The sequence below is a fragment of the Budorcas taxicolor genome, chromosome 11 (genome assembly GCF_023091745.1).
Source record: "Budorcas taxicolor isolate Tak-1 chromosome 11, Takin1.1, whole genome shotgun sequence".
In the NCBI taxonomy this organism is placed as follows: Eukaryota; Metazoa; Chordata; class Mammalia; order Artiodactyla; family Bovidae; genus Budorcas; species Budorcas taxicolor.
Window position 1 is genome coordinate 109873973 of NC_068920.1, and position 25433 is coordinate 109899405.

Consider the following 25433-nt stretch of genomic DNA (forward strand, 5'->3'; position numbering starts at 1 on the left):
TCAACACCAGGGAGTTTCTGATCACCAGCTAATTTGAAAACAGAGTGAAAAGAGACCTCCTATAAAAAACACACACACACACACAACAGTGATTTTGGCTCTGCAGAGACCTGTTTTGCTTCAAGGTTGAAAACTGTTCAGAAAGTTGATGAGGATGCTTGGAAATATGGCTATTCCTACCCTGTGGCTCAGTGGTAAAGAATCTTCCCAATGCAGGAGATGTGGGTTCGATCCCTGGATTGTGAAGATCCTGGAGAAGGGGATGATACGTATTCTTGCCTAGGAAATTCCATGGACAGAGGAGCCTGGTGTGCTACAGTCCATGGGGTTGCAAAAGAGCTGGACATAACCTAGCGACTGACTGAACAACAACAACAAACAGCAGATACTTAACATATTTGTTTTTCTTTTCCAAGTTGCTGAAGATTGCCTTTCGGCTCCCCAGCCAGCCTTTCTCACTAGTCTTGTGCTTTTCCTTCTCAGGGCACCTTTCACAGCCAGCAGGCACTGGAATATGGCACCAAACTAGTTGGAGGAACGACTCCAGGGAAAGGAGGCAAGACGCACCTGGGCTTACCAGTCTTTAACACTGTGAAGGAGGTAATTAATGGTACCTGAGTTTGGCAAGAAGAAAAAACCAAGGGAAGAGTTAGCACACCTTGGCTCAAGATCTTAACTGTGCCCCTTTTGAAAGAGTCACTTGCCTTCTAAAATTCCAGCAACCTAGAGAAGTTTGAACCGTGGTAAAAATGAGTGGGTTCACTTTAGTCACGTAGGCTCAGGATGTCCTCTCCGCAGCCTGGGTCACTTTTGCTTATAGGCATACATCAGTTCTTCAGGGAAGAACTTGGCTTGGCTTCTATTTGGCTTGTTTTTCTTTCCTTACCATTTCTTCTTCTGGGCTGTTAGAAGTGCGCATGTCAGCATCCATGCTCGACCCCATCGCTCAGTGTTAGTGAGAGCTTTGCCAGGCACTGTGCCAGGTGCTTCATCTTCAGGGCCTCATTCAAGCCTCACCACAAGCCCCCAGGTAGGGGCTGTTATCATCCCTATTTTAAAGACAAGGGTATGGCAGTTACAGAGGTTGAGGGTCCTGTACATAGTCTCACAGCTGATCAGTGGCAGACTTCACCTGGCTCAGAGTAAGTAAGTAGTGGGTGGTGTTCCTGTGTGGAATAGAGTCCAGCGGGCAACTCACAGCGGCCTGGTCTCTTCCTCAGCTTGCTGATTTCTCGATACTTTTAGAATGACATTAAGCTAAACTTTCTTTGTTACAAGGCTAATACGTGCTTATGGCACAAAGTCAGATGATATGAAGGTATGTACAGTTAAGTTTTATATGGTGTTTTCCACTTCTTGGATTTTGCCTTCATAGAGAACTTATTTCAGCTCAGTGTATACCCTTTCATTCTCTTTCTACACTTACATGAATATATAAAAAATAATAGTATTATGAAAGAAGCCATAGTATATATTCTTGGCTATTTAATTTTTAAAAAATCAAAGAAATAAACTTAGTACTTTGGATTGATGTATTGAGGTTAAAAAATAAAAATGTAGCACTCCCCTTCTTCTTAAATATACTTTTAAGGCATGTTTTAAAGACTTTCATTTTTTTTAAAGTACAAATTTAAAGATTTACTCTCTTTTTGGAATACTAACTTCAAATTGAGGTAATTTGAATTTTTAATGTAAATTAAGATAAAGGATAAAACAAATATTCAAATTTGGAATTTTACTTTAAACTTGAAAATAGGGTATTTATATATGTGTATGTGTGTTTTGAGTGTATCATATTTTAGAGAGTAAAAAATTCATAAATTCTGTAGAATAATCATTTAAAGTTTTGCTTTGCATTTTTTAAAACTTCCTAGTTAAATTTGACTTTTGTCATGAGCCTTTTTTTTGCTTTCCTTTTAAAAAAAGTTTTTATTCCTAGCAGTTTATTTATTATTCATTTGATACAAATAGATATGGCTTTTGGAAGATAATGTAAGTTCTTTGACAGATGCTATTTATTTCTCACCTGTTCTGCTCTTACAAAGAGATTTCTGAGTGGAATGGTTACCTTTCATGTAGTATTACTTGAGGACACAGACCCTGTGGTCATAGTCCAGCTTCTGAAAGTCTTTGTATCCTTAAGAGGTAGGAACCCATGGGATATATTTTCCATAAAATACCTGCACATCTATGATGTCATTTCTGTTGGTTCCAACCTAGTTTTTTCCTTTGGTCCCCACTTCCCTGTTATCATCTTGAACATAGCTTTTAAAACATTGATTTCAATTATTTTTAACCCTCAGCAAGTCGGCATCCTTTGACTTGTTCATCTGTCACTGTCAAGATGCCTCTCTTTATTAGGGATGCGGTAGAGAACGCTCCTCCTCGGCCTCTGGAAACATGGGCAATCAGTTTGGGATGATTCTCAAAGACACTATCTGTTACTTCTGCCCCTTCCAGCTGTACCTGTACGTTCTGTAACTTGGTATTTGTATCCATTTAAAATCTCATGGCACAGCCTTTTAAAATGTTTTGATTTATATCTTAATTAAGCTACATTTTGACATTTATAGGGAGGTAGCCTGCTGTAGCTGAAAAGAACTGACGCTGTGGAATCAGATCTACTTAGGTTTGAATCTTGGCTTTGCCACTTCCGAGCTGTATACCTCATGCAAGTTATTTAATATTTCTTGGCCTCTACATCTTGATTTGTAGATGGGGTAGTAAGCAGGCAGGGTTACATAGTCTTTCTCAGGGCCTCTCACAGAATAGGTGCTGCCTCTCTCGGAGAGTCAGAGACACTGACCGTCTGTCTTCAAGGAGCTTCCGTTATAGGAGAAGAGTCACGGCCACATGTGCAAGTGGGTGGAAGGCTACATCTGTATTGATACATGTATAAAATATATAGAAGATCACAGAGAGAACAGTGGTCACATTGGTGGTCTTTGAGTGCCTTGCATTGTGAAGGGCGAGGTAGCGTAGACTGTTAACCTTATGTGACCGATTCTTGTTCTGTGGCTATTTATGCATGTGTATTTTAGTTTATTTCTAGTCAGCATGCATTAGAGTAAAAATTGGCAGCTGGGAATAAAACCACTTCATTTTGCTTCCTCTTGAAAATATTTATTCTTTGATCTATTTTTATTTTTTTAATTAAAAAAATTTTATCTGTTTTGGCTGCATTGGGTCTTAGTCGCAGCCTGCGGACTCCGTGGTTTTGGTGCATGGGCTCAGAGGTGCAGCATATGGGCTTAGTTCTAGCCCTGTGGCATGTGTGATCTTAGTTCTCTGACCAGGGATTGAACCCAAGTCCCCTGCATTGGAAGGCAGATTCTTAACCACCATAGGAGTTCCATGGTTTGATAATATTTTTAAAAACATGTTTGAGAGCTGAGTTCCAAGGTTTGGGGCTCACTAGTCCTTTTCTCCTGAGGAGATGCAGGGCCTTTCGTACTGAATAAGTGCCTTGTAGAAGAACAGAAATAAGCGTGGCCCGGGAATGAGGGGACCTGAACGCCAGTCAGTGCTTTCATGGGTGCTGACACGCTGTCACATCGCCTGAAGGAAGGGGAGGTCACAGAACCTTCCATTTTCAAGGGGTGTCCCATTGGGGCAGAGAGGAGGCCGCACTTAACTCTGCTGTTTTCTGACAGCAGAGTGAACTGGTTAATGGGAAGAATGAAGACATCGAGTGTCTCCTGGTGATGTCCTTTCCTGATCCTGTGATATCATTAAAACCATGGTGTTGAGTTTGTTTTACAAAGTGTCTGACTGAACCTATGGTAAAGTGCTTTGTATTAATGTTTCAGGCCAAAGAACAGACTGGAGCAACAGCATCTGTCATTTATGTCCCTCCTCCCTTTGCTGCTGCCGCCATCGATGAAGCTATCGAGGCGGAAGTGCCCCTGGTCGTGTGCATCACTGAAGGTATCCCACAGCAGGACATGGTGCGGGTCAAGCACAAACTGCTGCGCCAGGGAAAGACCAGGCTGGTCGGGCCGAACTGCCCTGGAGTCATCAATGTGAGTGTACAGAGCGAAACGAGCCCGATTTAGCCTCTGAAGGCTAACTAACTGTGAGTCAGTCCAAGTATATTTGTGTGTATGATCTCAGAGTTAAAATTTTTTTCACTTTTCTGATACTGTCAATTACTTTCCTTTAGCCTGGAGAATGCAAAATTGGCATCATGCCTGGCCATATTCACAAGAAAGGAAGAGTCGGTGAGTATGTATTTCTTAGAGATTAAAAAACAAAATTTCTTGCCCCAAAAACTGCTCAAAAACTCACAAAGAGATTTGATGGTACAAATCAAATTCATTTTAATTCATTCAATTTTAAGAGAGTTTACCTTGAAAGTTTTATAGTGAATTGATTCTGTGTCCTGAATTAATGTTTGAGGAACACTAATTCTACAGAATCAAGATTTTTTTGGGTCTTATAAAAAGATTCTTTTCCTTCTCAAGCACACTATGGATTCTTCCATGTATTTGCATGTATCCATAATTTTATCACTTAGTAATATTTTATTGAGTGATTATATCACAATTTGTTTGTCCATTCTCCCATTGATGAACATTTCTGTTATTTCTAGGTTTGAGTCATTATGAATAAGGTTAAAGTAAACTTTTGTGTACAGGCCTTTTTGTGGATACATTTTCCTTTCTTTTGGGTACAATGCCTACAGGTAGAATTGCTAAGTCATAGGGTCAAAGTATGTTCAGCTTTATAAGAAGTTACCAAATAGATCTGCAAAGAGACTGTGTTCTAAACTCCCACTATCAATGTATGAATGTTCCAGTCACTCTGTACTTCGGCTTTATGGGTCCTGTGCTGAGTTGCCTTTCTGATCACTACCCTGCTTTCTGAGGGGCCCATAAACCTCAAAAACAACTAAGAGAAGTTTAGGAAAGTTCTTTCGACCTTGGTCCTCAAGATGGCCATAACACATTGATGAGGAAGTCCTCTGGGAGACTGCCTTTAACTTAAAGGACTTTAAAAAAATTTTCGCCTGAAAGAACATGACATTACAAGATTTTGTTTCTTTTTTTTCTTTTTTTTTTTGACACTACAAGATTTTCAAGGAGGTAATGGAGAAAAGATGACTTTTTTGGTACTAACTATTCCTATTTTGATACCAGTACTAATATTGTCAGAAGCCTCATTAACTTCCAGTCCTTAAGCTAAGTGTTTAGGAAAAGGAAGGAATTTTCAGTCCCTTGGGTATTTCTGATTGGGACATCATGTAATATAATAGCAGTGCAATAGTATAGTGGCTTTCTAGTTTGTGTTAATGATAACTAAAATTGTAAAGCTAAAGCTAATTGAGTATAATTGTAGAAAGTGATTAGATTCCAAATTGATATTTAATGATGCAGTATTTTTGTATTTATGTTAGAATTTTTACTCTCAACCTCATGTGACATACTAGACTCCTACATCTTTTTAAAATTTTTATTTTAATTAAACTTTTTATATTTAGATAATTATAAATTCACATGTAATCATAATACAGACAGATCTCTGTGTACCCTTTATTCACTGTCCCCCAATGATAACGTCTTACAAAATGATAACGCCGTGTCACAATTAGTATATTGACATTATGACAGACATAGGGAATTTTTCCATCACTACTGGAATCCCTCATCTTAACATTTTATAGCTACATCCACTTCCTTCCTACTCCTACTCCCTTTTTAATCCTTGGAAACTAATAATCCTCTTATTTTTTTTTTCTGAATTTTTTACATTTCAGGAATGCTATATAAATGAGAGCATATAGTATGTAGCCTTTGGAGACTGGCTGTTTATACTCAGTATAATTCTCTGGAGATTCATTCAGATTATTGTATCAGTAGTTCATTGCTTTTTATGACTGAGTAGTATTCTAGGGTACAAATGTTTGTTGAACCAATTACGTGTTGAAAGATGCTGGGATTGTTTCCAGTTTGGGGCTATTAAAAGTAAGTCTGTTATAAACATTTGTGTATAATTTTTTATATAACACAAAAAAATCTTCATTTCTTTGGGATGAATGCCCAGGAGTGCAATTGCTGGGTTGGATAACAGTTGTGTGTTATTTAAGAAACTGCCAAATTATTACCCATCATGGCTATACTGTTTTACCTTTCCATCACCAGTATACCCGTGATCCAGTTTTTCTGTATCCGTGCCAGCATTTATAGTCACTGTTTTTATATTAGGCATTCTGAGAAGTGTTCAGTGATACCTCATGGTGGTTTTAATATACATTCCCCTAATGGCTAACGGTATTGAACATTTTTTTGGGTATTTGTTTGTCATCTGTATATCTTCTTCCCTGGCGGCTCAGACGGTAAAGTGTCTGCCTACAATGCAGGAGACCCAGGTTCAATCCCTGGTCGGGAAGATCTGGAGAAGGAAATGGCAACCCACTCCAGTATTCTTGCTTGGAAAATCCTATGGACGGAGGAACCTGGTAGGCTACAGTCCATGGGGTTGCAAAGAGGCAGGCAAGACTGAGCCACTTCACTATATCTTCTTCAGTGAAATGTTTCTTTGTGTTTTTTTGCCCCTGGTCTAATTGGTTACTGTTGAGTTTTGAGAGTTCTTTCTATATTCTAGATACTAGTACTTTGTTGGATATGTGGCTTGCAAATATTTTCTCCCCATCTGTAGCTTGTGTTTTCATGCTTTTAACGGGATCTTTTGGAGAGTAAAGTTTTTTCATTTTGATGAACTCTTACTTACTGACTTTTTCCTTTTGTGAAACATGCTTTTGACCTCAAGTCTAATAACTCTTTACTTAGCCTTAAGTACCTATTTTTTCCTGAAAGTTTTATAGTTTTATGTATTTTTATTAGCTTGCCTGTGCTGCACAGCAGCTTGTGGGATTTTATTAATAGTTCCCAGACTAGGGATTGAACCCAGGCCCTCAGCAGTGAGACTGCAGAGTCCTAACCACTGGACTGCCAGTGAATTCCTGAATGTTTTGTAGTTTTACACTTAAATCCCATAGTCCAATTCAAATGATTTTTCTAGGCATGAGATTTAGATCAAAATTCTTTTTGTCTATATGTGTTTAGTTGCTTCAGCACCATTTATTAAAAAGATCATCTTTCTTTCATTGAATTGCTTTTGTATTTTTGTCAGTAAACATCTTATTTGTGTTGATCTGTTTCTGGGTTTCATCAGTACTGCACAACTTTAATACTATGTTGAAATAATAACTCTTAAAATTGGATGGATTGCTTTTTTGTACTTCACTCTTTTAAAAATTATTTTAGCCTTTTCTAGTTTACTTTTTCATATGATTTCAAGGTAATCTTGTCTCTGTCTACAGAAATTATTGTCGGGATTTTTATGTAAATTGTGTTAAATCTGTATGTCAATCTCAGGTGAATAGACACGTTTACTCTGTTGAATATTCCAGTCCATGAATGCAGTATATCTTCATTTACTAAGATTGCCTTTGATTTCTTTCATGAGCATTGTATAGTTTTTAACATAAAAGTCCACTGTGTGTTTTGTTAGATTTACACTAGGTATTTCTTTTTATTGAAAACCGTTGTAAATTTTATTGTATTTTAATTCTGGTGTCCATGTGCCTGTGGCTAATGTACAGAAATATAACTAATTTTGTTTATCTTATATCTTGCCATATTGCTGTAGACCTTAGGGGTTTCTTGGTAGATTCTTTAGCATTTTCTGTGTTAGACAACCCATGTTATCTACAGATAGGGATAGTTTTATTGCTTCCTTTTAGGACACTCAAGAGAAAGTCTTTTTAACTATCCATGTTTTGCTTGTTATTGTGTTCTTCGTTCTTGAGGCTCCAGGGTTCCTTCTTATATCATTTCTCTTCTTTCCAGAGACCTTATTAATATATTAGCCATTCTTTTATGATGGAACTGTTGGCAACAAATTCTTTACTTTCCCCTCATTTGAAAATGTTTTTATTTCCCCTTCATTCATAAAGAGTAGCATCACTGGGTACAGGATTTAGGGTTGACAGTTCTTTTAGCAGTTAAAAAATGTTGACCCGTTTCATGATTCCATGGGTTCTGATGAGAAAACTGATATCATTTGAGTTGTTTTTTCATGTATGAGAAGGTGTTATTTTTCACTTGCTGCTTTTAAGATTTTTTTTTTTTTTTTTTGAGGGGGGCGTCTTTGATTTTCTGAAGTATATTAGAAGTTTTAGTGTGAATTTCTTTGGATTTATCCTGTTTTTAGTTTGCTCACTTTCTCACATGTAGATTTAAGTTTCATGAAATATTGAATTTGGTAAAACATTATTTCTTTGAGCACTGTTTCAGCCCCATGTTCTTTTTTCTCTCCTTCCAGGACTGTGATACAGGAATATTCAATCTTTTGTTACAGTTCCATAGGTCCCTGAGGTTCTGCTGATTGTTTTTTCCTAGTCTGTTCTTTCTGCCATTCAGGTGGGGTAATTTCCATTGTCTTATCTTTCATTTCACTGATTTTTTTCCTCTGTGCTCTCCATTATGCTATTTAACTCATCCACTGAGGTTTTAGCTTTGGTTATAGTATTTTTCAGTTCTAAAATTTCCATCTGGTCCCTCTATATCTTCTTTTTCTTTCTTTTTTTTAAGTGAGGCTTCCTTCATATTTCTTTGATAAAGCTTCTATTTTTTATTTATTTCAAGCATGTTCATAATTATTGAAAATGTTTTATTATGACTTCTTCAAATTTCTTGTCAGATAATTCTAACTTCCCCTCATTTTGTGATTAGCATCTATTGATGGTTTTTTGGTTGTTTTTTTTAAATTCAGTTTGAGATTTTCCTGATTTTTGGTAGGTCAGATGATCTTTGGTTGAAACCTGAAAGTGTGGGCTATTGTATTATGAGGTCTAGGTTTATGTGAACCTTCTGTTTTAGCTGACTTAATTCATACTGCTTCAGCAGGGAATGTGGGGGAGGTACCTTGTTCCTGCCAGGTGGAGGTAGAAGTCCAAGTTCCCTTCTTCTCTCTATTGTACGAGTGAGTGGGCTTCTATTCACTGGGGATAACAGCCAGCTCCTTACTTTGTCTCCCCTGACACTAGTGAGGATGGAATTGTTATTGCTGCTGCTGCTGCTGCTGCTAAGTCACTTCAGTCATGTCCGACTCTGTGCGACCCGGTAGATGGCAGCCCATCAGGCTCCCCCGTCCCTGGGATTCTCCAGCAAGAATACTGGAGTGGGTTGCCATTTCCTTCTCCAGTGCATGAAAGTGAAAAGTGAAAGTGAAGTCGCTCAGTCGTGTCCGACTCTTAGCCACCCCATGAACTGCAGCCTGCCAGGCTCCTCTGTCCATGGGATTTTCCAGGCAAGAGTGCAGGGCAGTAGTAAAAGCCCTGATTTTCCTCTAGGCCTTTCCTGATCCCAGGAAATGGAGAGGCCTCACTGCTGCCGGATGAGGATGGACATCCATGCTTCTCACCTGGTTCCCACTGGCACCGTTGGGGGTGGGGCGGGACTCAGTACCAGCCTGTGTAGGTGAAAGTCTGGTTCTGTATGTGCTGGTGGGCGTGCTGCCAGGGTGCCTCATCTCAGCCTTGCAAATGGAAAGTCTGGGTTTCTTTGTTGGCCTTTGCTTATGGGAGTCGAGGGAGAGCCACAGGTTTTCTGTGGTGCACAGTCGGCATGGAGTGGCTATTGTCTGAACGTTTTCTGCTTTGCTAGACTGTCCTTGGTTCTTTTGCTAAAGAAAGCTGCTGTATGGATGGGGATTTCTGTGCCTTTATGTGTTTCTAGGATGCGGGCTTCTTTATCTTTGTATCTGGGACACATGAGGCAAAAGGAAACTCGGAAACACTTCATTGTTCTACTCGAGTCTCAAGGTCTCTAGTACTCTACCTTCTATCTAACTTTCAGAGATTTCTTGTATTTGTTTTATATGTAGTGTCCAGGACTTTTACTTGCATTTAGCAGAAAGAATACAGGAAAATACCTCTGCTTTTTGGAAGCAGAAGTATCCCTATGGTAGATATTTTTAAGTGATAGTCTCTTTTACTATATATATATACTTCAAGGATGGCAGGAGTAATCTACCCTAAAAACATTGCTTTCATTACCTTAAATGTGTGTACTTTGCATTTATATAAATTATATGTCATTTTTATATGTATATAAATTATATGTCACTTTCATTTTAGATGAAATCCCCTTAAAAGAATGGTAAAATCCTAGTACTGCTATTCACTGATTATTATACTGACCATCAAAAGGCTAGAATAGATAACATAGTTGTGCTTCCCAGTAATCTAGGGTGTTGCATGAACAGGAACATGATTCTATCGTGAGAATCAAGTAGGAATGTAAAGGAGACTAGGTAATTACATACGAAGAAATACAACTAAGTTACTTGTCTTTGATTTAAAAGCTAAATGCACCAAATGTACATAGGTGTTGCCTACCTACCCTTCTCATTTATGAAAGGTCTCATAAAGGAAGGACTATGTTGGAGAGAGAGGTTATAGACAGGAAGCTCTTGAGAGTAGGGAAAAACTGATGAATGAGACACGTGGGGTATGGTGTTATTGGCTGTCATTTGTCGTGAGATAGGGTCCAAATGGTGATTGGTCTTAAAACTATCTCCAGTTCGATTTTGTTTAAGAGGGTGATTGTACTCCATCAATTTTCAGTTTTGACCTATTTGGTACATATTTACTGAATTCCTTTTGTGCCTGAACTGTACTCTATATGGGGAACTCAAGGGTGGGGAAAACAGTCCCATTTACTAACCCCTGGAAGTTACAAGTCCAACAGAAAAGATAATCACTGCAGAATCTCCAACAGCATTGGTGGTCTCTACTGATCAGTGTAGGAAAGCAGGGTTCTGACATGAGGAATCTGTGTGGTCAGGAGACAGGAAGCCTAACTATGAATGTATTTTCTGAAACCGAGGCTATTAACCAAAGGTTAATACTTGAAATACTTTGGCCACCTCATGCGAAGATTTAACTCATTGGAAAAGACCCTGATGCTGGGAGGGATTGGGGGCAGGAGGAGAAGGGAGGACGACAGAGGATGAGATGGCTGGGTGGCATCACCGACTTGATGGACATAAGTTTGAGTAAACTCTGGGAGTTGGTGATGGACAGGGAGGCCTGGCGTGCTTCGATTCATGGGGCCGCAAAGAGTCGGACACGACTGAGCGACTGAACTGAACTGAACTGAATACTTGAAATTTATGCCTTCTTTTTTTCCATGTGGACCTTTATATAGATTTATTGTTCCATTTTACTTTGTCTGCACCAGAAGGTCATTTTTTGTGGAAGACTTCAGGTATCTCTTAACTGCTTTTGTAGAAATAAAACAACCCTAACTAGCTGGATCTCATGCATGCAGATGGCGTTACCTGAAACTTGAGAAGCTGTACAAGGTTCTTGGAGGCCCGGTGAAGGACAACCACCAGGAACAAACTAAAAGGGCAGAAGTCCAGGAATGTATTCCACGTAGCCAGCCAGCCAGAAAACTTTAGGGTTCAAAAATAAAGTGAAACCAGTTACCACTAATCTTAAGAAGATAAACATTGTGAATGATTAAAAAGTTAAAAGAGTGAATGAAACTCTTGTAGATATACAGAAGGAACTTGCAAACTTCCCAAAAAGCCTTTCCACTGAACCTCTGAAGAAAGAGTTGATTTCTCAGCAATGTCAGGAAAATGTACCACAGTTAATGTTGATGAGGCTACAAAACTAGTGGCTCAGTTGTAATACTGGTGATGCACCAAAAAACCCAATAAATTAAATGTTTTATATATAAAAAAACCCTAACTAATAAAATCCTTTCTTTTTCTAACTTTTAAAACCTCCCTGCTGTAATTTAGGCCTTTTCTCCTTATTCCATGACCTTATGGTGTTGTTTGTTTGGAGGACAAATTGTGGAATGGTTTATATACATGTGTTTGTGATTTATTTTACTATATGAGAGTCACATGAGCACTCTTTAATATTTCTGAGTTCTCCTTCTTTAAGGTATCGTGTCTAGATCCGGCACCCTGACTTACGAAGCGGTTCACCAGACAACACAAGTTGGATTGGGGCAGTCTTTGTGTGTTGGTGAGGACTTTTTCTAAACTCGTTTTATCGGAGTTCAGTGTCTTCACTGAATAAATGTAATAATAATTATTGGTTTGACTATTTGTGAGAGATTTTGATGTCATTTTATGAAAAAGCTGTTATGATCTTGAGTTTAATTTGCTTATACATGAAGCTGGCTGTTAACATTTTCAAGAGTCACTGTCCAGGATTTAACTCCTGTGTTTCAGAACAAACATCCTGGGGTGTAGTCCCTGAAAACAGGACTCACTTTGCTTGTTGTGAAGCAGTGGTCCTTCAAGATAGGACTTTGGCACTGTGTTATCATTGCCAGCTGTCATTCAGTGCTTCACAGTTACGAATTCTTCGCCAATCATTGTCTCACTCTGTGAGGCACCACTGAGCTGGCACAGAGTCCTGTGGTAACTTCATTGGTGGATGGAGGAGGGTTGAGTTCCCTGGACCCTCTCTCTTTGCCCCATCATACTGCCTCCCATTTACAAAAGAGTTTTTACATTTTAAAATAATTTTGATATTTTTTGCCAAAAGCCAGGCAAATTTCTCATTTTTATAACAATTCCTTCATGTTTTTAGACCATCTTTTAAAAGCTTTTCAAAGGCAGCTTTTGTGGATCAAAAAAATTATGAAATATAACCCTGGAGTATTTTTATTGACTCAAATTGATAAAATCAGTATTAAACATTAAATGAGCTTTTCTACGTGCAAAAGCACAATCTTTAAGACAAGGTAACTTAACGTGATAGAACATAAAAGGTTTTGTCATAGAGTGGCCAGTTCCATCTTCTCTAGCCTCTGTTTTTAATCTGTAGATTGAGAGTAGTAATTTCCCTCTCACAGAGAGTATAATGGTTAGGAAATGGCAGGTCTGATGTGTGCTAAGGCACAGACCTGACACGTGGTTTAAACTCAGTCGATGCTGCTCCCCTTCCTCAGCTTCAGTCCTGAGCCATGCCTTCAAGGGTAGGAAGCCAGTCCTGCCTTCAGTAAGTTTATAACTTAAAAATTTAGAAAGTGGCCCCCAGTGGAGGGAATCTTGACTTGAATCCGATCTAAGTACTTGTGCTAAAAAGCCGTGTGTTTGTGGTAGAGCCCCTATGTGTGGTCTCTGTCATCTCCCACTCCAGGTTACAGGGAAGAGGAATCAGGACACCTACCCCACCCACTGCCGGGACATGTGTCTTAACCTGAGAGTGGTTCCTTGGCAGTGTCCCTCATCAGACAGTTACTTAGTGCAAAGAAATTTTTTTTTTTCTTTTTTTGCTGTAGAAGAAATACAAATATCCAGTATTTCTAATATGGCATTAAGTCTCCAATATGGTAGTAAGGTTTGCGGTTCATGTGAGCAATAATAAATCACAACAAACTGTGAGGGTAATAGCATACAGATGCACACACACACACAGACACACACACACACATACAGACACACAGACACACACACACACACCCACACACACCCACACACACCCTGAGCTAATCAAGATACTATTATACTTCATTAACCTTTTGTGCTAGGAGATGATAAAGGGAACTTTTTGATTATAATATTAAGTAGTATAATTATTTTTAATTTCAGAATTAATTGCCTATTATATACAAAGTACTGATACTGAGTTACTCACCAGAAGTCAGTGGTTAAAAGTTATAAATTACTAAAGAGTAACTGTATTCCTGAAAAAGCTAATGTCTTTTCAAAAGTAACGTTCTTCTAATTAGGGAAACTGTATAAAGTGCTCATTATTAAAGAGCTATGTAGGAGTAATTTGGGGGGGAGGGAAGAGTCTTGATAAGGAGCCAAAGAAAAAGATGGCTCTTTTTGTGACTAACAAGACCCAACCACCATTTAACATTCATGTAAAATATTAAAAGCAGAAATAAGTCTAGCATTTTATGATTTTTTAAATGTTACATGCAAGAGTGATGACGCATTTAAAAATATTTGTAAGAAGGGCATAGGCAAAATAAGAAACCTGTTGAAACAATATTTCCTGACTTAATTTTCAGAGGGTATTGATATTCTTGACTTTTCCAGGCATTGGAGGCGATCCTTTCAATGGAACAGACTTTACAGACTGCCTTGAAATCTTTCTGAATGATCCGGCCACAGAAGGCATCATATTGATTGGTGAAATTGGTGGTAATGCCGAAGAAAATGCTGCAGAATTTTTGAAGCAACATAATTCAGTAAGTTTGGCTGTGGAAAGATGCAGCTCTTTGCTCTTGAATAATATCACAGGTTTGCTTTAGAAGTTGTTTTTGTTTAAGGATGAATTTTTTAAGCAAACATGAAAGGTAAAATTAAATCTTATTGAGCTGAGCCTGGAACACTGACCACTCAGGGAATGTGGGACTCTTTCTGGGTTGATTCTCCTCCCCATTTCCCTTGATGCTCTTCTCTGATGAATCCTCCCTCCAGGCATCTCCTTTTATTTCCTGGTAGGTCGTCTGCTAAACAGAACTTTCAGGCCATCAGCCAGAAAGCTCTCACTTGACCTGCACATGTCCGTTTTCACCTGTCATTGATGTCCTTTCTCCCGACCTCAGGGGATTTGTGTTCTTTCTCTTTGTCAAGGCTGGCTGTCTAGTGATCCTGTCCTTTATACCTTTTCCAGGATCTTGTCTCCCTCTAGCTTCAGTCTTTCCTCATGGAGTAGCACTTTGCTTCAAAGGTCAAGTGGAGAAGCTTTATTGACTGTCCTATGAAGGCTTTCCTTGTTGCCTCTCCCTTTGAATTAAACAAAAAAGAATAGTGTGGTGTTGTATCATAATTTCACTTAACTCAAGGGAATTAAGCTCTGTTTCTGGGGTAAAGGAGGGTGGTAGGAAGAGAGCAGGGGGCATAGTAAAGACAGAAGCAGCTTGGTGCCCGACAGTCCCCTCCCCCCATCATTGAGCGTGTGTGTTCTGAATTACTGTGGCCAAAGCCTGGATGCAGATGGTTTCCAGGGTGTCCCTGACACTGACGAATGAGTGAAGAGTGAAGATGAATCTTCAGGGGGCCAGGCAAGAGGGCAGAGAGGACTTGCGTCTATGCTTATGAAAGAGATTGAGAGTAAGTGTGTCAAAATTAAATGCCACAGAAAATGAGTACTGGAGAGTTAAAGGAAAAGATGATATCACCTGCAGAGTAGCCTGTGCAAAACGATGCATATTTAGGTATTGCTGTTTAGTCGCTCAGTAACCCCATGGACTGGAGCCCCCCAACCAGGCTCCTTTGTCCATGGAGTTTTCCAGGCAAGAATACTGCAGCAGGTTGCCATTTCCTTCTCCATATTTATATGTAATTGAAGGAATTTTCAAAGGCTCTTTTTAATGTATGTGTTTTTCTTCAGTGGTAATTTTATGAGTTCCTCTTATTCTGGTGAACTTTCCTGGTGGTTCAGATGGAAAAGAATCTGCCTGTAGTGTAGGAGACCCGGGTTCAATCCCTGGGTCGGGAAGATCTCCCAGAGAAAGGAATGCCTACCCACACCAGTATTCTCGCCTGGAGAATTACATGGATGAAGAGGCCTAGTGGGCTACAGTCCATGGGGTTGCAAAGAGCCGGACATGACAGAGCGACTGATGCTGTTACTTTACTCTCCGGATCTCTTTCTTTATTTTCTATTCACTCCCTAATCCTCAGCAATTAGGTTTTGTCTGCCACTTAGAAGCTCTGTGACCTTGGGCATGTTCCTTAACTTCACTGTGCCTCAGTTTCCTCGGTGGCTAAATAGGGATGCAATAGAGCTTCCCTTGGTGCTGTCATAGGGCTGTGGAGATACATGGCGCAGAGCTGCCCCGGGCATGTGGTAAGCACTTCTGGTGGGCTGCTGTGGGGTCTGCTCTCCACGCTGGCACTGCTTTGGCTGAAGTCAGCAGTGGCCTCCATTCATCCTGCTGGCCCTTCTCGTCTTTATCCTTTCCCAGATTTACCCTTTGTGCTTATCCTCTAAGTGTAACTGATCATGGTGTATAAACAACGTTGTACTTCATGCAGAAATAAAAGTCATCTTTTATTTCTCTCGCAGCTCTTGCTTCCCCTCAGTTACTGAGATCTGTCTCTGAGATCTTAGTAGTTTGTGGAGATATAAAGTATCATCATCTGTAATTAGACCCTCTGCTCCAGTTCAGCCTCTTATCTTATCTCACCTGGACCATCTCAGTAATTTTTTTTCCTGATATCTCTGCTCCTTTCCCTCCCGCCTGGCCAACCTGCTGTTTGCCATCCGTGTGGGATAAAGGGCAGACTTAGCGTGGCTTTCCAGCTCCCTACACGCTACCCTGACACTCCTTTTCAGATCCATGTGCTGCTTGTTTTCATCCTTGCTTGCTTTCGCTTGTTCCTTCTGCAAGGCATGCTGAACACCTGACTCTTGCTCTTGTGGACAGCAAACAACTGCTATAGCCTTGCTGCCCAGCCCAGTCCTCTGGCATATTAAGAGGCAATAAATGGTGAATAAGTGAAAGAGTAGGTAAATTGGTAGGAGTAAACAGTATAGAATTTGCATATAACCTACATATACCCTCCTCTATACTGTAAATCATCTCTGGATTACCTACAATACCTAATAAAATGTAAATGCTGTGTACGTGGTTGTTAGTTTGGCAGATTTAAATTTCGCTCTTTGAAACTTTCTGGGATTCCTCCCCTGCCCCACCAGACGTTTTCTTTGTGCGGTTGTTTGAATTCTCCAGTGTTCAGACCTCGTGGATAATGGAGGGCCAACTGTACACTATGTTAAAATGAATTTTAAAATGTGTTTAGAATACACAAATCCCTTGATGGGAAAAGCTAAACTTTACATTTTGTTTCATTTGCCATGTTTTCCTATTACTGATTGGTCTCATGGAGCTAAATTTTACTGAGGACCTACTGTGTACAAGCTTCTAGGTTGAACAGTGCAGGTAACATACTAAACGCTTAGCATGGTACCTGACAGAGTGAACACTCAGTAATCTTGTGTCCTGCGAGGACTGTGTTATCATCATTATAATGACAGTAGTTATCTGCAGGAGTAATGTTTTTTAACCTTTATCTTGATACTTTGAGTAGATGTTTTTGTCTTTTTTTGAGTAAGGAAACTGGTAATTTGCCAGTGGTAAGTACTTCAGAGCTGAGGTTCCCTCCAGGTGTGCCTGACTTCTCCATTACACCAGCAGGGGTCAGGAGTCAGGTCGCAGGGCTCAGGGACACGACACACAGTCCTGGGCATCTTTCAGATTCCGCTCGTGCCATCCTAACTCATCTTTTTGTTTTTAGTCTTTCACACTTCACATTTCTGTGTCCTGTTCTCACACTACATTTCCTCATAGTCTTTTCTATTGTATTTTTCAGTCCTTAAAAAAAAAATCTCAAGTGACTTTTCGTTGACAATAGGACAGATATACATTTGTCAGACATTCTAGGTTCACGCTAATCATGTTTCCTTCTAATATAACATTCTCACTATTTGAATATGGGACAGAGGGATCCAGTGGAAAGTGGTGCCACTCAAGTATCAGATGCTCACATTCTTTGCAAAGCACCCAGTGAATAAATGATTTAGCTTTCTCTTTTTAATTCTCTCCTATAGTAGATGCTGGGCATACAGAAGTAAATGAAAACATAGTCTTGGCATTCAAAGACTCATCGTCTAGGAGGGGACTCTGTGGGAATAAGTCACAGCCAGTGTGCTGCGGGTCATGATAGAAAGTGTCAAAGGCACAGCAGAGTCGCTGAACAAAGACGAGCAACTGAAGGGCACTTGTGGAGAGAGTGGGAGGAAGAGTCAGAAGGGTTAGCGGGGAAGAAGAGGCTCGAGCCACGTCTTAAAAGGTATCAGGATTTGCCAAGTATCCAAGGAGGATGGAGAACTTTCTCAGCAGAGGCCCCAGAGGCAGAGCAGTCTGGCATTACTGGAGTAAGCTGGCGTCAGAGGCTGGAGTCAGCAGCATCAGACCATGTAGAACCTGTAGAATCTGGCATGCTGGCGCCTTCACGAGGGTCAATCTAGTGGAAGCAAACTGTGCCAGTGAACTTGCAGTGCCATGCGCTTAAAAAAGTCAGTTTTATTTAAGAATGTCCTTAATGAAGTAGTAAAGATTATTAATTTTATAAAGTCTTGACCCTCAAGTCAGTAGTTTTGTGGTGAAATGGAAAGTAAAGCACTGTCCTAGTTGAATTTTGAGCTAAATTAGCTGCTTTTTTTGTGGACCACCAGTTTTACTGGAAAGAATGACTGCCAGGCACACTGGTTATTGGGTATTTATTTGGTGAATCTTTCCTCAACAGTGAACAAAGCAGTCCTGCTGTGTTTGTGTGTGTTGTCAAGGAAAACAACTCATTGCATTTGTTGACAGTGATTAAGTTTGAGCTTTCAAATGAATATTCTTAAAATACTTGTTTCTGCCACCATGAACTTGACAACTTCCCCCTACTAAAGACTTCTCTAATGAGGCTGGAGGTAATAATGAAGAATGATTTGTTTATATTGAATGATGAAATGTATCAGCATTTAGAAGATCTCCATAACTCTGTGAACCTATATTTTCCTTCTGACCAATGAATGTTACACAATCATTAGAGGTAAAAGATCCAAAAAGATGAATGGATTTTAAAATAACAAAGGACTGTGGTTCCAGATTCCAGCATTGCATCATCATCGTCATCTTTAGTCATTCAGTCATGTCTGACTCTTTGTGACCTCATGGACTATATAGCCCACCAGGCGTCTCTGTTCATGGGATTTCCCAGGCAAGAATACTGGAGTGGGTTTCCACTGCATGTAACCATTAAGAAATTACCACTTGGAGAGGTTTGTTTCAGTGTCAAAGAATATCCTCAGTTATCTGACAGATATTAAAATATTTCTCCCTTTTCCAAGTACATATGTGTGTGAGGCCAGATTTTCTCTTGTACTTCAGCCAAAATAACATTTTTGCAGTAGATCTAACGTAAAAGCAGATATCAGAATTTATTTGCCTCTTATTAAATTAGACACTTAAGATTGACAAAAATGTAAAATAATGCCACTCTCCTCACTAAAATGTTTTTTAAAAATAGTTTTAAAAAATTATTATGTTAAGGGAATTAATAAATGCTTATAAAACTTCTCAGCTTTAATTTCTAATACTGTAAATATCAGATATAATCTACATTAAAAAAAGTTCTTTGGGATCCACAGTCATTTTTGTAAGTATGAGGGGGTCTCAAGACCAAGTGATTTGAGAACTACTGGTCTGGGAGAAGATAATAGTGCCTGAAGGCACCCAGATTCCACTTGTGCTCGGGTTCTGCTTTCTGTGGGCCGCTCTGTTTTACCTGGATGTCTTACTGCCTCTGAGTTACTTCACTCACTGTGAAACATAACTGTATGTTCATATGTTGCTCCATGACATCTATTAACTGACTGAGATATATATGTATTTTATATTATTTCTTCAACAACATTATAAGTCTAGAGCACAGGAATTCTTTTTTTCCTCCCACAGGAATTCTTACATATCCTGTGTGTTGGGTTTTTATTTTAAACCTCAGAATCTACTGTGCTGTTTATGCATGTAGCAGTTGTGCATTAGAATGGATTTTTATTGAATAAGACCAGTCCTGATCTTCCTTCTTATACATCCTATAATGTCAGGAGAAAGGACCCTCAGCTCCCAATCTAATTTAGCTATTTCGTTTCATAGATGAGGCAGCAGAGGTCTAGAGGTGATGGGCCTTGTCCAAGGTCCTGTGACTTTAGTCAAGTGGAGATTGAGACTGGAGACTCCCACTCCTCAGTCCTTTCCAATACGCTTTTTCCTTTAAACAAATTTATTAAAGGTAAACTAATAATGAATTAAGACAAAACAACCTGATCTGTGTCTTAATTTGTTATTATCACAAATCATATAACTTAAGTATTTTCAATTTTTTTTTTTCAAATGGAAGAGTCACATGTGTATGTGGAAATCAGCTTATGCCAGTGAAGTTGAAGTTTAATATCTAAATAGTTAACAGTTTCACTTCAGGATTGTTTTTATGAGTTTGGAGGAAAAGCTGAGTCATCTTAAAGGAGAATGCAGTAGTTTCAGTCACAGCTCAGTATTTCTGTTGGTTTTCTTAGTGATGATGAGTGACTGGCCCCAACCGTTTGTCATTTTCTGGCAGTCATGAATTGGAGGTCCAGTTTTGATCAACTTCTTCATCAGTATGTTTAAAATCCCACTTTCCAGGGTCCCAAGGCCAAGCCTGTGGTGTCCTTCATTGCTGGTTTAACTGCTCCTCCCGGCAGAAGAATGGGTCACGCAGGGGCAATCATTGCTGGAGGAAAAGGTGGAGCTAAAGAGAAGATCGCAGCCCTGCAGAGTGCTGGGGTTGTGGTCAGCATGTCCCCGGCACAGCTGGGAACCACCATCTACAAGGTGAGCTGGAGTAGTGGCCTGAGTGCTCGGAGGTTATGGGCCTTAGAGTGGGAGGCCACACTGGTGGCCTGGGAGCCGTGGTCTTTTCTTCTGAGTCTCTTCTGTTTCTTTCATGCTGGTCTGCAGCTTAACGGTCTCTAGCAACCCCACCAAGATCCCAATATCCTGGTTGGGCATGACCAGGAATAAGGTTCTGATTCAAAACCTGGATTCATTAAACATTTCCCTTTGCTATTTTGTGAGTAGTGAGATAAGATATACAAGAAAGGGTTTCAGAGTCCGTAAGTGCTGTGAATTCCATTTTAGGAGTGGTGCAGAAAATTGCCTTGTGTTTTTTTTTCCATGGAGAGCATTTGGGGTATAGTTGTGCTGACTCCATAGGTATTTTTCCAGGGAGAGAGGTTGAAAACTGACTAAGAAGAAATAAAAACTGGGAGTCAGGATGGATGGAGACTAAAGACGAGGATGGGGATTTTTAGTTGGTGTCTTCCATAATCTCTGCAGTGATTTTTGGCAGCCTATCTCTTTGACTGATCATTTAAGGCTCTCTCTCTTTACTTTTATGATGATCATAGACTTTACCAAAAAAAAAAGAAAAAAAAGCAAACAAAAGCCAAAGTGTTGTACACATGCTGAAAACAGGCCCATATTGTCTTCCCAGGAGGGAACATGTTTTGGCATACTCTTCTTTGGCACTGTCCTAGCGATAATAAAATAAACTCCTAGTTTATTGAATCTTTGCATGATCCTATCTTATGGCACTGTGTGCCATAGTGTTTAAAAGAAATCTAGGTAGGTAGTGAGTATTGTGAGGAAGAATCTTCTTTATTTGAGAGAAGAGGGAGGAAGGGAAAAAGCAAACGCTTCAATTATTGAAGATATGTAGTACCATTTTATTCCAGCAGGTGGCAGCAGGCACCTACACATCCTGTTGTATTCTAATTCTCACAATGTAGAGAAATTATTACAATCTAGAGAAACTGATTTTCAGTATTGCTGCCTTTTCCTATATTTCTGAGGTTCTTGATGTTTTGTTTAAATCTGCACTAAATCTGTGTTTAGTTTTATTCTCTGAGAAACTAGACAAACTTGTTTCCATTGCCTTATTAAAAGGGCTGTTGTGGCTCACACATAGCATTACATGTTTGGATAAGCACAATCAAGTTTGTCAGCTCCTAACTCTAATACTGCAGTAGAAAATAAGCATAATTTAAAACCTCTCAGCCTCTGCATTTAGGAGACATTAAAGTCTTAAGTTCTGAATCTAACTTAGTGAAATCAGACTGACACGGACTCATTTGAAAACTGTCATTTTGTGTTCAAGCCCCTCATCCTGGTGCATTTTACCTCTATAATTTTTGGTTGCTCAAGGGATCCTAAAGACAAGAGTTTCAGAATCTAAACACAGTTTAAATTCAGAATCACTTTGACCATGAATGTAATTTGAGGCTTTAATCTTTTTATCCCCTCTCTCTTCTCCTGTTCTTCTGTTCCTGAAGGAGTTTGAAAAGAGGAAGATGCTCTGAAAGAAAAACAGACAGAAGATTCCTTAAGCCTATGGATGAATCATTGTAGCAATGGGAGCGGTGGCTGTTCGCTTCTGATGTCCACTGACCGTCCGCCCGCCCACCTGTTGCTGGTCTTTTCGAGCACAACAGGAAGCCAAAACAAGGTTTAGAGTGTCCTACACTGAGGTGTTTTCACCTCACTAAATAAGAGAAGCAACCAATAAATCTACCACTTGATTTGAATATGGTTTTAGAGACTTTTTACTATTTCACTGTGGGGATGGGGAGAGGGGGAGAATTGGAGGGGGCTGTGTGTGCACATGTATGCCTGTGTGCGTGTATGTGTCTTTCATTTGGCTCTGTAGAGGACATTCTAACGAAAACTTTTGAGAGAATGAGTATAAACATTTCAGTTTGGCATTTATCATAGATACAGAGTGACTAAGTTTCTCTGAATTACAGTTTTCTCATATCTATGTATATAATCGTCTTCGTCTTACAGGGTAGTTTTGAGGATTGGAGATAAATATATGAAGTCCTTGGCACATGATAAGGTAACCTAATTTTTGCCAGTTGCCACCATCATTATCACTAGGATTATAGGTAGGAGCTCATCCAAGTTTCAGTTTTTGCCTAACTGGGAAGTGGAATCTTCAATAATGCTTTGTTTTTCTGTGGTTCTGCAGAGGGCTGTTTCCTTCCCCACCCAGAGCCTACATTTCTTTGCTTGAGGTTTCAGACATTTCACTTTGAGAAAGCAGTTAGCCATTCTCTAGTTTGAAGGGGAGCTTGTTAACAAACAATTGCAGTGGAGAAGCAAGAAAATATTCTTACATTGTGTAGCTGCCCTGAAGGAAACAAGAGCTTCTGAAAATAGTAATAGAAGACCCTCAAGAAGGCTGTTTGGGGAGGCCTTTCCAGGGAGGAGTGAAGAGTAGGTACTTCAGGGCTGGGAAGGTACCAGTCGTGCAAAAAGGAGGACACATACTCAGGCAAAGGCAGGGAGCAGGAAAGAGCTCGTTTTGGGGAGGTGCCTGGGGGAGTGATCCTGAGAGGGCTGGAGGAGGTTTGGAAGACTGGGGAAACGGGTGTTCTGGGAGCTCCCATGACTTTGCACAGGCTGCTGCGGGTGCAAAGAGCAGGTGTTGGGGGCTGGATTCAGCCCAAGTATTCTGCCTGGGCCAAGGACCGTGTCTTGATGGGCTTTGGGTCAAGAAGACTTTGGTTTCTGTTCAGTTGTTTCCTCATCTTGAAAGTGGGGCTCATGACCCCATCCCACAGGGTACCTGGGTGGAGTATACATATGCATATGTGAAGGTGGACTCTACCAGGGCTTTATGTCACTTCATAACACTTTTGTGGGGGGTTATTTTTTTTTAAATTATTTTTCTTTTTTATTCTGTAAACCTTTTTTAAGGCATTGTAAACACTTTTATTTAAAATCCAGATTTCTGAAACAACTGTACAACACCTAAGAATGGCATCATAGGTCTTTAGCTAAATAAGACATAGCACGAAAATAATAGTAATTTTAACTTTTGAAGGTTCTTTTAAAAGCACCACTTAAAATGTACATGTTCTCCCCAAAATGAAATACAGAAAAAGTGTTCTATCTCAGGAATGAGTTTGAAAATGCACAAGGAAAGAAGAGAGACAGTTTTTTAACCCCTGGTTATTGATTGGGGTGGGGGGGTGCTAAATTCAAAAGGATTTTGAGATTTTCCTACGTTGTTTATTTAAAGGTCAACGGGTACAGAGCTCTCAAGAACTTCCGGGTAAATAAGGACTACAGCTTTTCACAAATATGGTAACTGGCCAGGTTTCTGAAATCGTCACCCCTAAAAAGTATAGGATCGACAGTATCTTTCTGTTTTGAGAAATTCCGAGAAAAGACCACAAGTGCAGCACATCAATAAACAAAAACAAAAACGAACTAGTTTTAATAATCGTCGAAAACTTGTAAATTCTAGATTTATTTTGAAACCAACTGCCAAACAAGACAGAAGAAAACCCAGACGAATGTATATTACACTGCCGAAGCCGCTTAAACCTGCCGGGATGTCGCTGTGCTCCTTCGTGGAGCCTCAGGTGACTGTCCGCCGTCAGGACGGAGGCCCTGCTGTAAACCCGTCGTGGTGTCTCCGCACCACCCCAGGCCCAGGGGCTGGGAGGGTCTCGCTGGGCCCCAGGCCCCCACCTCACCGCTTGCTGGACCGTGTCTGTGACTTCTCGTGGCCGCCCCGCGTCCCCCGCTTCCCAGGCGGCGAGCGCCGGGCGTGGACGCTGTGCTTGTACGGGTGAGACCGGTGCTTCTGGCGCCCTTCCTCCTTCTGGCGCCCTTCCTCCTTCTGGCTCTGGCTTTTCGCCGGTTCCTTGCTGTCCTCTTTTTGTTCGTGGTCTTGCTCTTTGTGGGAGGGCAGGGTGTTCTTAATTGTGTTAATTAGAAATCATTTATTTGTCCTGGCAAGAGGACACTTCATCCAGCCCATTGGTCCCATTGTTTCTGCTCTTGTTTGCCCACGTTTTGCCTCTTTCAGCAGCTCTTCTATTGCTTTCCTCTCCAGCTCCTGGTCCTCTTCCATGGCGGGGGCGGCTTCTGGGATCCTCAGGTGGTGCGGGCTGGCCGGAGGCTCTGCCCCATGCCTCGAAGCGTGCGGGCGCGGCAGGCAGGCTATTCTGTAAACTCTTAACTTGCCTCATGCTTATGCTCAGGGCAGCGCAGCTGACATGATGGCCAGGGAGGAAGTCACTTCCAGTCTCCCTGGTTGGCACCTCCAAGATCCTTCCAGGGCAGACAAGTCCTCCTTTTGTCTGAGGCTTTGTGACAAGTACCAATCCAGATGAGAGGCCAGTGACCTCAGCATCCTTTTGAGGGTCCCAGATTCCAGGCTCAGCCTCCTGTTCTGTCCCCCAAACACCCATCTCAAGATGACCCCTCTCTTCTCACACCTCTGGTCCTAAACCAGGAAGTTCAGTGCCCTCTTGACCCCTTCTCTCTCCCACCTGGAATCTTCCCTTTCTACTTCCCTTCGTCTTTGCTTCCCATCTTCCCTCTCCAACCCCTGCAGCATCTTGAGAAGTCACCCACTCCTCATCTCTCACTTCTCTCCCCTCCTACGACTACTGCTCTGAGCAACTCAAACATACCGAGCAGGATATTTGGTTCTGGTTTTTCTGATTTCATATTTATAAGCAAAAGGTAAAAGTTTAACTCATGACCCCAGTGCATTAAAAAAATTTTTATTACAGAAACTTTCAAACATTTACAAAATGATTATGGTAATATAATGAACTCCTGTGCACCCGTCACCCAGCTATGACAATGAGCAACATTTTGCTATTACTGTATGATGTCTACCTCCAACCCATTCCTGCCAGTGTTTTTATTGTGATAGGTGTTTTGTCAGGGTAAAATTTATATTTGCTGAAATGCATAAATCTTAGCTGTGCATATTTAACAAATGGACAAAGGTATGTAACCACACCCTAATGAGGATATACAACATTT

The 25433-nt window shown here is 40.4% G+C and overlaps 1 protein-coding gene and 1 pseudogene across 1 annotated transcript in view; one reads left to right on the forward strand and one right to left on the reverse strand.

Annotated features, from left to right (window-relative positions):
- Positions 1–22168, forward strand: part of SUCLG1 (succinate-CoA ligase GDP/ADP-forming subunit alpha) — a 35933-nt gene extending 13765 nt beyond the window's left edge. The window contains exons 3-9 of the mRNA XM_052648593.1: positions 484–600; positions 3810–4022; positions 4163–4220; positions 11966–12049; positions 14083–14234; positions 20229–20417; positions 21917–22168. Of these exons, the coding sequence (XP_052504553.1) occupies positions 484–600; positions 3810–4022; positions 4163–4220; positions 11966–12049; positions 14083–14234; positions 20229–20417; positions 21917–21943 (840 nt within the window). The 3' untranslated portion in view covers positions 21944–22168. The remainder of the gene's footprint in view (positions 1–483; positions 601–3809; positions 4023–4162; positions 4221–11965; positions 12050–14082; positions 14235–20228; positions 20418–21916) is intronic.
- Positions 22169–24123: 1955 nt separating this feature from the next.
- LOC128056827 (protein POLR1D-like) lies at positions 24124–24507 on the reverse strand (annotated as a pseudogene).
- Between the last annotated feature and the right edge of the window lie 926 nt (positions 24508–25433).